The following is a 12,844-nucleotide window of genomic DNA, read 5'->3' as shown; positions in this document are numbered from 1 at the left end:
CACGGACAACACTACCGCAATGTGGTACTGCAACAAGCAGGGCGGTATGGGGTCTTGGACCCTTTGTCAAGAGGCTTTACGTCTCTGGACATGGCTGGAACATCTGGGCATGACCCTGGTGGTTCAACACCTGGCAGGTTCTCTGAACGCCAGGGCAGACGAGCTCAGCCGAAAATGCTTAGAGGATCACGAATGGTGTATCCATCCGTACGTGGTGCAAGGACTCTTTCAGCAGTGGGGAGAGCCTTGGTTAGTTCTGTTCGCCTCCGTAGAGAACGCACAATGTCAGCAGTTTTGCGTGTTGGAGTTTCCAAGGGGGCTATTGCTAGGCGACGCTTTTCACTGCGAGTGGAGTTCAGGCCTCCTGTACACTTTTATGCTTATACCACTTCTGCCCAGAGTTCTCAAGAAAATCAAGAATGACCGGACCCAAGTAATCCTAGTGGCTCCAGATTGGGCACAGAGAGTTTGGTATCCGGAGCTTCTCAAAATGAGCATTGGTCCACCAATCAGGCTGCCTCTTTGGGAGGATCTTCTGTCGCAGCAGCAGGGGAAGGTTCTCCACCCAAACCTGTCAACTCTGCGCCTTCATGCGTGGAGATTGAGCGGCGACAGTTGATGGTTTATGATCTCCCTCCCGAGATGTGTGATGTCATTCTGGCAGCCAGGCGTCCCTCTACTAAGTCGATCTACGCCTGCCGTTGGAAACGTTTCGTTTCATATTGTATAGAAAGGTCTATTGATCCTTCTTCTCTGTCTAACATCCTTTTGTTTATATTGTCTCTCGCCCAGCAGGGTTCCTCCTTAGGGACTCTCAAGGGCTATCTTGCAGCCTTATCGGTTTTTCTATAGTTGCCCGATCAACCATCTCTGTTTAAATCACCTATAGTACAGAGGTTTTTGAAAGGGCTTGTACATCTGTTCCCGCCTTTGCCTTTCGTTATGCCCCAGTGGGATCTTAATCTGGTTCTTACCTTCCTTATGTGTGCTCCCTTCGAGCCCTTACATAACTATCCTCTCCGGCTGCTCACTATTAAAACAGCCTCTTTGGTGGCAATTACATCTGCCAGCAGAGTGAGCTGCAGGCTTTATCTTCAAAGCCACCGTATTTCACAATATATACTGACAAGGTAGTATTAAGAACTCGTGCCTCTTTCCTCCCCAAGGTGGTGACCCCTATCCATCTGGATCAAAATATCACCCTGCCCACCTTCTTTGCACCACCGCATCCCTCTTAGGAAGAGGAGTGTCTCCATCGGCTGGATCCAAAAAGACAGTTATCGTTCTACCTTGACCGCACTAAAGAGTTCCGGGTGGACGACCAACTCTTTGTGGGGTACGTTGGTGCAAAGAAGGGTCGGGGTGCAGAAATTATCCATTTCACGCTGGGTCGTTCTCTGTATAAAGATCTGCTACACTTTGGCAAAGAAGCAGCCTCCTGAGGGCTTGAGAGCTCATTCTACTAGCGGGAAAGCTGCTACCACTGCGTTAGCACGTGGCGTACCGGTGGTGGACATCTGTCAGGCTGCAACGTGAACTTCTTTGCACACGTTTGCAAAACACTACTGCCTGGATAGCCAGGTGAGAAGAGAGGGGCATTTTGCCCGGTCGGTTTTGCAGGACTTCCTAGTGTAAAAATCTCCTTCAGACCCACCGCCAGGGGTTATAGCTTGGGTATCTATTCTAAGGTAAGGATGCTGCAGCTAGAAGTCTCTATCAGATGAACAATTTACTTACCTTTGGTAACGAGGTATCTGGACTCTATCCAGTTGCAGATTCCTTACACCCACCCAAGCCTCCCCGCTCTGCTGATATTTTTACACAAATATATATATATATATATATTTGATCTTGGCATTTTTGCCTTTCTTAAAGGCATGTAACAATTTTTACTTCAAACAGTCAAATAAAGAGATAAAATCCATATCTGTTGGTTCTTCCATGACTCTCCGCTTCTAGCGTGGAAAGTGGTGGGAAAAGAACTGACGTACGTGCGCCAAGACGGCGTCTATATGGACAACTGTGATGTCATAGATGGCTCCAACGATGCTGACGACGCACGCGGAGCTGGTCGACGCACGCGGATCTGAACGACAACGCCCAACGGCGAGCACAGGGTACTGCTCAGCAGAACAATTCCGGATTCGAAGCTGACGGCAGGGAATTCTAAGGTAAGGAATCTGCAGCTAGATAGAGTCTCTACCAGATACCTCGTTACTGAAGGTAAGTAACTTGTTCTTTAGGCACTGCACCTTAGCTTAAGTGGCCTGCAGCTGCTGAACATAGTTTTTTTTCTCATGAACAATCTCCGGCAGTAGGCGCATGTTTGTAAAAACCTAAAATGAAGGACCTTGAAATGCTGGAAATGTTCTCTCAGCACGTGGGGTCATTTTTGTACTTTTCTGTTTAAGACAAGCATGATTTTCCTGACTGTCCCATATAGGAAAGAGATGCATTGGAAACGTTCACTCTATAGGGGTGATGGTCTGAGTTACCTAGACCAATTATGCCCTGAGGGCCATTTAAGGTTTCCACCAGTGGAGCCAGCAGAGATTCTATCTGTGGAAACGTTGTCTTGCCTGACTCTAAAGAGAGTGAGCGGGCAAACTGTGAATTTGGTAGACAGGGTACTCTCCAACGTTTGTGGTGCAGTACTCTGCCTGCAAAACTCTAAATAAGCCCCTCAGTTTGTTTTGTGAGGCGCATATGCCTAGGCAGGTTAGCAGATGCCTAGGCAGTTTTCTTTGACTCAGCTAGCCAGGCAGGATAGGTAGTCCCCTTTGTTTTCATCACCCATGCTGGTGACTTGGCATGCTTAGTTCAGGTGCCTAAGCAGAGTGGTCCGTTCCTTGTGATTGAGTTACCCAGACTAGATGGGTTGTCTTGTTCGCTTTTGTTGCTCACACTAGTTGGGATTCATTTTAGTTAATTTGATCATGTTGGTTAAATTGCCTTACTAGGTTAAAATATTTGGCTGCTGAGTTGCCTATTTAGCTCAGTTGCCCTTGGCTGTTAAGTTGTTCTATTTGGTTCAGATGAGCGGGCTGGTTAAATAGTCTCCCTTGATTGAGTTGCATGCCTTTTGTAGTGTTCATTTTAACCCACTACCCAGTCTGGTTGAGTTGTCTCATGACTAAATGCATGGCCTTGTTATTTTTGTAATGCACAAATTGTTGAATTATTCTACTTAGTTTGCTTGCCGAATGTGCTTGTCATGTATCTATTTCCATATGTTCAGGCAGACTAAGCCTCCTAATAGCCCCCTTGTTAAAATTAGTCAATTGCTATTGAACCCATTACTCGTGGTGCCTATATAGTGTTGCCTCTATGTGCCTATTTGATGCTCTTCCCCACCCCGACCTCTGAAATCTTGTATGACTATGACATCCTCTAATTCCCCCCTTCTGTCCTCTGCAGAAGCGAATGCAGCAGATCATGACCCACTGCTTCCTAGCCGTGAAGAACAAGCTTGAATGTAAGATGGGATTCTTTGACCTCATTGGCTGTGACTTCTTGATCGATGAAGACTTTAAGGTATTATTTGAAAACCCATATTTTTCATTTTATTTTAGTTTTCCTACTCTTTCTATCTTTTGGAAGTACTGGAAATACTTTTTACTACTTTTTAATGCAGTAACATTGAGCTTCATCTTAAAAAAACCTTTTAATGCATTTCGTGGGAACTATGTGCAGCTCCCGTCAGTCCCTGTACCCCATGCACAATATGAGTCGCATAATTTTTCTGTTTCATGTTGAGATACTGTATTCTTGGTCCATAGTTGGATCCAGCCTTACTCAGGGCTTTAGTCACATCTATATAATCATTCTAGGATGGAACCCAGCCTTCATATATGCACCATTTGTCACTATATGCTCATGTCAGGTTGGGACCAAGCATTATCTGATCCCTATTTATTGTTTTTTTGTTTATCACAGGCAATCTGGTTCCTTTCACCTTGATCAATCCCCATTTTTCCAACCTTTCATCACGCACCCACTCCTTGCACGCAAAAACCTCTTTTTTTTTAACGCTAATGTGGCCCAACAAGGCCAAAATCCTTGCGCCACATTTACAAAGTGGCGCAATGCACGCATTGCACTACTTTGTAACCCTTTGTGCTACATTATGCCTGTGCCATGCATAATGTATGCAAAGAGGGCGTTCCCCTGTTAGTGGGGGGGACCGAAAAAATGGTGCAAGGAAATCTAACAGATTTCCTTGCGTCATTTTGTACAGCACTTTTAATGCCTGCTCAGATTTATAATGGGTCCCTATGCACTCTTCAGGAGTAGAGTACATAAATAGCGTCATGAAAAATGATGCTATTGCCCCCTACCCTGCGCCATGGTGCACTGTATTTTAAATATGGGGCACACAGGGTGCCGGTAGGGGGGGCGGTAAAGGGCGCAAAAAATGTGGTGCTGCACACATTAAAGCGCCACTTTTCTTAAATATGTCCCTTAATCTCTATAGAACACATCTCGAGCCTTAACTAATGATTATTATTAACCACACTTCTCAGTGGTAGTCATTTTATCACCCTTGAATGAAAGAAAGGTTGTATTGTACCTGCCACAGCAAGCCTGCAAGGGATCTCATTGTCTTCTATGCATCCAATGGATGGTGGTTTGCCAAGTTTGCCAAGAATGAACCATAATGTTTTGGCCATAGTGGGCAAACATTTTTGTTCTTCTGAAAGAGTCCTCCAAGGACAGGGTGGCTTGGATAAAAAGCGTATAGTCCCTCACAAGTGTGTTTGTGCGTGTAAGGGGTATCATTACATCATTACATTGTGTGCAGGCCTTTCTTGGCAGACCCAAACACCACAAGAACATTGTACATCAATGGGAATACCCTACATAGCTTGGGCTTTCTCTACTACATTGACCACTGGGCCTTTGGTGAGAATGCTGCAGTTCACAGAATTCAAATGTTAAAGCCAGCTGAGGCACAACCACAGGAATCTTAGCTGCTCGCCCACATTTAAATGAGATGGGCATACTATTGGTTTGCTGTGGCAGGAGCCACATTAATTTACAGTGGAGTTACCATTAATGTAATCCCTAAATCCCATTGGTTTTAGAAGCCAGCCATGTCTGGTGCATTTGACTTTGTATCAACTTGAACTACTTAATTGCCTTAAACATCTATTTTTAGATTAAATAGTCGAGTGTGATTGCTTTTCTCCTTTCTGGGGGGGGGGCAACAATGGCAATTTAGGCCAGCTTCTCTTAGCCGTCAGGTACTTAATGAGTTGTGAAATGCGACAATGGGTCGCCTCTCTCATCTAGTTTTATAAGCACTTCTTTCTGTCATTCAGTGATGGCGGCTGGATTATCAATCATGAGCTGATAATATACAGATTTATGGTAAAAATTGATTGGTTGGCAAACCAATATGATAAACTATTTGATTATGAAATTCAATCATGGATGATTGTCATCTGATTGAAACTAACATTTGATTTGCAGACAGTGTTAAATTAACAGCATACTTCTTTCCCCTGACTTTCGCGACATCTTTCTCCTAGTTGGAGAAGTTAAGAAGTCTGGGGGCGTTTTAGATAGATACTCTACCATACATGAACCACCTATACTATCATCTGTCACGGATAGGAAATATTATTTTGTTAATCTAACATCACATCAGACACTTAATGGCAGAGCAGTGGTAAACTCTACACCACATTATTTCAATATTTTGTAACTGGAGAACTCCAAAAACCAAACTCACATCAAGTGCCTGCAAGAATGAATACTGAGTTTAGGGATATGTGGTCAAATCTTGGAGGCTAAATGTAGTCCTCACTAATTAAACTCAAATAGCTTTAACATATTTAAAGAACCTACATAAAAATATTTTTATAACTACTCTGGTTTCTGTAAATGGGTTACAGACACAGGTCCAAATTTACAAGGCCCTTGCACCCCTTAGCGGAACATTTGCAGCAACATCTTTGCCGCAAATGTGATGCTAACCGACACTATCATTGCGCCATATTTACAAGGTGGCGCAAACTATGTTGATGGACAAAAACAGATGATGGACAGAATGCAGAACAAATGAAACATTCACCCCCAGTCACAGATCTGGGTTTAATCCATCTTTTTTTGCTTACCAGGCCACACCAATTTGGACTGCAACAAGCACTGTCTTGTTTGCGCAACACATATACATGCTAACACTTTTGGGACAGGAATGCATCCTGCAGACAGATGTGTATCCCTGCTCTGAGTGCCTGACTGCATGTGAAACTGGTATCCTGACCTTTATTTGGGCACTGACATTGCACTAATCTAGAGGTGTAGAGGCCTCTACCTGTCCATGACAGTGCGAGGTCCAGGGCCTTTTCTTGTTATCTGGAGGGATGCATTAAGCATGCCTTCACAGTACAATGGCCTACTGTCCCTGTCCTTTGTTTATTACATTAAGTGATGGTGGAAGCATAAAAAGGCATATTTACATAAAGTGGCACAGCGTGGCCACTGCGCAAAAATTGGCAGTGCCACGCTGCATCACTCCTAAAAGGCAGGGATGCACCACGGTGCAAGGATGGCTGCGTTACATGGGACATTGTTTTTGGGCAGGAAGGGTCAACTGAACAATCTTTAATGGTGAGTTGCACCTTTTAAGTGTGCTTCAGAATGCAGAACACATAGAAAGAGCAAAAAACAATAAGAAATGAAAGCATTTCTCCTCATTGTGCCATGCTGACGCCACCCCTGGGGTGCGGTTAGATTTTGCCTCTGCTTCTGGTTTACGTAATCTCGTGAATCTGGGGCAGCATCAAAGTGCAATGAGGGTTGCAGTAGTACATTCACAGCAACACCCATTGCACGCCCCTTACACTCAAAGTGCTGCATGTTAAGGGGCCATATTTATAAGGTGGCGTTAAGCCACAAAAAGTGGCTTAACGCCCTCTTGTAAATACAGCGCAGTGTACAGTGCCACCGTAGCGTCACAAAAATATGATTGGCACTAGGGGCTTGTAAATATGCCCCATAGTGTCTTATGATTTATAGTGTGACTAAACCTTTTTTCTCTTTATGTCAGTGAGAGGGCAGTCTACTGACCCTCCTCAGGTAAGGTATGCTGTTTTGTAAAACTCAGAATATAGTTATTCCTTGTACACATTCAGAGGTTGAATGGCCAGTGAGCTGGACATGTATGTTAGTACGTGAGATGGAGGGAAAAATAGATGGAGAAAAAGTGACTGGGAAGAAGGAATGGAGAGATCGAGATAGAAACTGGGTACTGAGGTCAGTAGGATCCAGTTTGGATGCCACTGGTTGTAACATGACACAAGGAGGAGTGCGAGGAATGAGGATAGCTTCCCCAGAGAGTGGAAGTGTAATGTCTCAATTTTTTCAGGAAGGCTAAAGACAGACAGGTTCAGATATCTAACACTTAATTTTGCTCCTTTTGTGGGTACTCCTACCTTAAGCCAGCCCCATTGTTATCTGTTGTGTAAGCCATCACTTTGCATAAAAGGCTGTATCTAGGGAGCACCCAAGAAATTCCTTTTTAAAGGGAACCAACCAAAATCCGTTCTGAAGCATGAGACAGTGGATGCACATCCCATGGCTGGAAAATGTGTTTAAAAATGGGATGCAAAACACCCCACTTTGGTGCAGTTCTAAATTCTTCTTGATCAAAGAAGGAAGAGTTCTGCAGAGTACTCTAAAAGATGCTGTGTAATCAGGGCTGGTGTCTGTTTGACACCCTATCTCACAGAGATCTAACACTTAGGGGCAGATTTATGAAAAGTGGCGCTGCACCTAGCACAGCTCCACTTTCCATGCGCCCCTTAGAGCCCCATATTGCACCATGTGTGCGCCATATTTAAAATACGGTGCACCATGGCGCACGGTAGGGGACAATAGCATCATTTTTTTTGACACCATTGATATACTCTGCAGGACTAGTTCCAAAATGTTGGCGCTACTCCTGCAGAGTACATATGGGCTCCTTATAAATAATAGAAGCCCCCTTTTAATGCCTACTCTGAGCAGGCGTTAAAAGTAGTGAAAAAAATGGCACTAGAAAATCTCTTAGATTTCCTTGCGCCATTTTTTCGGCCCCTCTAACGGAATGCCCACCTTGCATACATATGCCTGGCGCAGGCATATTGTGGGGCAAGAGTTTACAAAGTGGTGCAATGCATACATTGCACCACTTTGTAAATAAGGCAGGGAAAATCCCACTTTATCGCCTCCTTAGAGTCAAAATAATTACGCTACGGAGGCGCTAAGGTAGCACTAGGGGCTCTTAAAATATGCCTCTTAATGCCTCTTAATTTTGCTTCTTTTGTGGGTACTCCTAATTTATGCCAGCCTCATTGTTATCTGCTGTGTGAGCAGATAACATAAAAGGCTAGACCTAGGTAGCAGCCTGGAAATTCCTTTTTAAAGGGAACCAACCAAAATCAGTTCTGAAGCATGAGACAGTGGATCCATATCCTATGCCTGGAAAATGTGTTTATAAATGGGATCCAAAACACCCCACCTTAGTGCAGTTCTAAATTCTTCTTGATCAAGTAAGGGAGTGTTCTGCAGAGTACTCGAAAAGATGCTGTATAATCAGGGCTGGTGTCTGTCTGACACCCTATCTCACTGAGGTGAAGGCACATCACCTGAAGTTAACACTTTCTGTTGGAAGAGCTGAGTAACTGGCCTGGTTAGGGATAGGATAACAGTCATATAGTGGATGGGGTGTTTTTTCTACTCGTCCTGATGAAAGTCATGGACCCTTAGTGGTCCAAGTAGATGGCACACATGTTGAGAAAGGGGATGCCAGGAGAATCATATCTGTGAGCATCTAAAACTATATTTTTAAAACTTTACCACGTGCACCCAAATTTTGCAAAAAACAGCAGTAGTTGCTGGGGATTAACAGTCCATACAATTGCTGGTAATTGGTCTGAGGATAGCTTTAGCATTTGTTGATTAGGCTAGGGAGACAGGATCTTCTCCCACCTCATTTGTATTGATAGGAGCTGATGATTTACCTAAAGAACCTAAAATCCTACCTGCTTACTGAGAGAGGGTGGAATGTACCTATCCGTGCAGGAGGAGAACCTGTCCAGGAGAAGTAGGCTAGTGTGCTCCAGAGTAAGCAGACAAGGAAGAGTTTGTAGCTTCACTGCCACAGCTGAGAATTCTTATCAGCCCAGAGGCTGAACTACCCACACAGTCATCTTCTCAAGAAACGTAGCCTGGAGGGTGCCACCGCCATCACCTAGCACCAGCCTGCAGTGCAGTGACCCGATAATAACAAATAGCCAGGGGGCATATGTTAGGACATCATACAGAAACAGTGAATGCACAAGTGAAAAACCTGAGATTTGTTAAATGGAGCTTGTGATGGATCAGAGAGTTCTGGTTTGGACTAACACAGAAGCGGAGAGCTTTCCAGGTCAAGCGAAAATGATGAAACAATCATGAAAATGGAAAAGGTGCTTCTAGACAATTCAAGAAGCAGAGGAGCAGAAACATGTTGCCTTAATTTTCTGAATTATAAGGTATCTGTTCATTGTCTTCACCATTTGGCAATTCCTGGACCTTTGTTTTGTTCTTCCTTTGCCTCTCATGTTTCCTTCCTCGTGTTAGTACTTTCCTGGATGATGTCTCCTGGGTCAGCATCGGACCTTCTCTTCAGTATTCCTTGACCCATCAGCCATGCTATGTCAATAGGGCCCCAAAGGTGCTCCTGAGCTTTGGGAAGGTCTCTGGGTATTTCCTGTTTTCGTAATCATCCTTTTCAATTAGAACATCAGTTGAACCTTATGTGTCAATGGTCTTCCCCTGTATCTATATCAATAACAACACAAATATATTTATTTACTCTGTGTGTGCTTGCATTACTAGACAATGATGCTGTTCTACCTGTGTGAGCACAACTACAAACGGATGCCTTTTTTTCATCTGAGTAGTGAGCATTATCACAAACATTCCATAGACAAAGCCAGGAACTCAAGTGTTTCTTCTCTCTCAACGTGCTATTCCTAATTTCCCCTCCTGACATCATGTTGGTTTGAGTTTGTTCATTTCTCTATCTCTTTTGCTGAAAATTGGTCGATTGTCATCAGAAGCCTTACTGAAAACCTCAGTAATGTCCTTCACAAAACGTGACATGAAGTAGCTCTGAAGGCCAGCACAGCGGAAGCCAGGTGCTCTCATGCACACGTTCACCGCCAGACTTGACCTGCAAGCCTTGGCTAAAAACTAGGCCACGCCATGACATCCAAAGCAGGAGAAGAATCAAGCTGTGAGAGTGGGTGTGTAACCCACATCCGGAGGCACTGCTTGGATCACCATGAACAAACGCAGGTAAAAAAGGAAATTAGCTTGCACAGAGGGAAAGAGACTGAGTTAGGCAGGCGAGCCCAACGTCTCACCTTGGGTTATTGTGTAAAGGGACAATAAGAGATATAGAACTGAGTTGATCCTCTAAACACTGAGAACTTTTGGACCCATCTGCACCTGAGCCCAATCTTGCCTGATCTCACAGAGGGACAAGGACAGTAAAGCTGAAAACCTGTCCATAGCGGGAGAAAGACAATTATCGAGAAGGAGAGGGGCATAGTGTCACTGCTAGTAAATAACTTTGGTCTAAATGTGTAATGTACCTTTTAAATTATCTAGTATCTAATTATTCAATGAGATTAAAGTATCTTCTATTTTCATTAAAGGTAAGCAGTGGGTTTGACATTATATTACTGTGTCTGTTGGTTGATTGTTGAGTTATTGCCCATCACACTACCTCCCTGAAAAGATTGTGGCTTCTCAGCCTTGCTGCCTTGAGAACCAAGAGTCTTATTATGAGTTTGGCGGTCCTTGGACTGTCAAACTTGTGGTTGTGGTTGCACCGCCAGGAGACCGCCAAGAGACTGCTGCCTCCTCAGGGATCAGGGATCCGGATGGGTTGGCCGCAGTCAAAGTTGTGGTCAGCCCGGCGTTGCTGAGTTCGCACCGCTATGCTGGTCACGACTTTGCTCTCCGCCAACCTTTTCATGACATGGTCCCACCATGAAAAGGTTGGCAGAAAGGCAGTGTGGGGGCCACAGGTGGGCCCCTACATTGCCCTCAACCATGCCGTGGAAGTGCAGGGGCCCCCTGCCAGCACTCTCGGAATTTGCACTGTCTGCTACAGCAGACAGTGCTCATTCCGAGGGTGCTGTGTGCAAAGGCACCCCAAGACAGCCGAGGCCAATGCTGTTGCATTGTTTCCACCGGGCTGACTGGCGGAAATGTTGTAATACGCTGGTTTTTGTCGCTCAGCCCGGTGAAAACATCATACTACGACGAGGGTGAGGTCGCTGCCTTGACGGCCGCCTCACCACCACCAAATAGGCGGTCTCAGCAGCAATGCCGTGGAGATCGTAATCAGGCCCCAAGTGTTGAAAGGGCTGTACTTGGCCATGTTTGGAGAGCCATAATATGACAAATGACCTCACCTACCACCTTGATGAGCAGTTGTCAATTGGATGTCCAAACTGGGTCTGGCACATGATATACTAGGAGAGGGGTGTATTCTTTTTAAGATTTTAAAAAAGCCAAAATATACAGGACAAAATTCACAGAAATAAATGTAAAAGTACATGCAGAAGTTTACACCTTCACCTGACAGTATTTGACATTGCTTTTCAATTCACAAACATTGCCTGGAGTATGCCTGGAAAGGTGTATCAGGTGAAAGTTTCCAAGTGTGTTCCTGGGACCATCATGTTATATCTCCGGCATGCTCCTGTTTCTCCTCCAAAATCTATATATTGTAGGTGTAAGCACAGAGGGGGGAATGGAGCCTGCTGTGGACATGTACATTTTTTCCTTTGTTTGGAAAACACTTTTCCACTTGAAGAGAGCCCTTTCCCTATTTCTCCACTACATTTGAGAGTGGTAATTTCTCCTTTCCCTCCTGCAAAGGCAGTTCTTCCAGCCCTTGTTGGAGTCAATTCCTGACCGTTTCCATGATGGGAAAGGGTTAGATTGGAGTTGGTGAATACACACAAATGTACATGCTTATGGGCATTCACTAACGTACAAGACAAACCACGCCTTGTAATGACCAGTTCCCTATTTGCGTGTGATTTGCCCTCTGCAGTATTAAATTAATTTATGATTTCCAGGAATCCCATCATGAATCAGCCACTGAGCAAACCATCTTGTACTACCTGAGCAAGGCGGAAGCCAAAACGTTATACTGGAAATATATTTTTGTTCTTTGGTGAGACCATCTGTTTGAGTCACTTCTTTTAGTTTCTTGTGACCCATTGTATCCTTTGGGATCCAGATTTTAGCCCTGGCTGGCTGTTGTTTTCTTGTGATCCTTCTGGAAAAACCAAAGGTTACAGGCAACGCTATGGTTAGGAAATAGAAATTGAAAAGACATAGAAATTCACTGAAAAAAACAAAGGTTACAGCAACGTCATAGTTAGGCTCACATTTTAAACGTGCAAAACCATAGGAATTCACCTGTTATAGTTAGAGCTATGTCAAGGCATAGAAGGAGCCGGCCCTGGGGGGTGGCGGTCCCCAGGGCCATCAGTGGCTCCACGAGGGGGACCGCATGGCCCCCTCTCCAACAATCTGTTCTGCCCTGGGGAGGTGGTGGTCCCCGGAGCTGTAGGTAATTTGTGCCCCAGGGAGGTGGTGGTCTCCGGGGCTGCAGGGGTTTGGGGAGGTGGCATCTGGCCCCTGAATTCAATCCTAATAATGCCCTGGGGAGGTGGTGGTCCCCTGGGTGCAGGGGGACGGCGGTTGGTAGACCCCCCGCATTCAAAATGATAAATGCCTTGAGACGTGGCCCACCCAGGGGATAAAAAAATACAGAAAACAAGCGTGG

General features: G+C 44.8%; 1 protein-coding gene across 1 annotated transcript in view; it reads left to right on the top strand.

Moving 5' to 3' along the window:
- The window catches only part of TTLL10 (tubulin tyrosine ligase like 10), a 269,052-nt gene that overhangs the window by 249,685 nt on the left and 6,523 nt on the right, over positions 1 to 12,844 (top strand). The window contains exon 10 of the mRNA XM_069241104.1: positions 3,418 to 3,534. Coding sequence (XP_069097205.1) covers positions 3,418 to 3,534 — 117 coding nt within the window. The remainder of the gene's footprint in view (positions 1 to 3,417; positions 3,535 to 12,844) is intronic.

Source organism: Pleurodeles waltl, chromosome 6 (assembly GCF_031143425.1).
Source record: "Pleurodeles waltl isolate 20211129_DDA chromosome 6, aPleWal1.hap1.20221129, whole genome shotgun sequence".
Taxonomy (NCBI): domain Eukaryota; kingdom Metazoa; phylum Chordata; class Amphibia; order Caudata; family Salamandridae; genus Pleurodeles; species Pleurodeles waltl.
The sequence above is the reverse complement of the archived record's forward strand: the minus strand, read 5'-3'. Positions and strand labels throughout refer to the sequence as shown.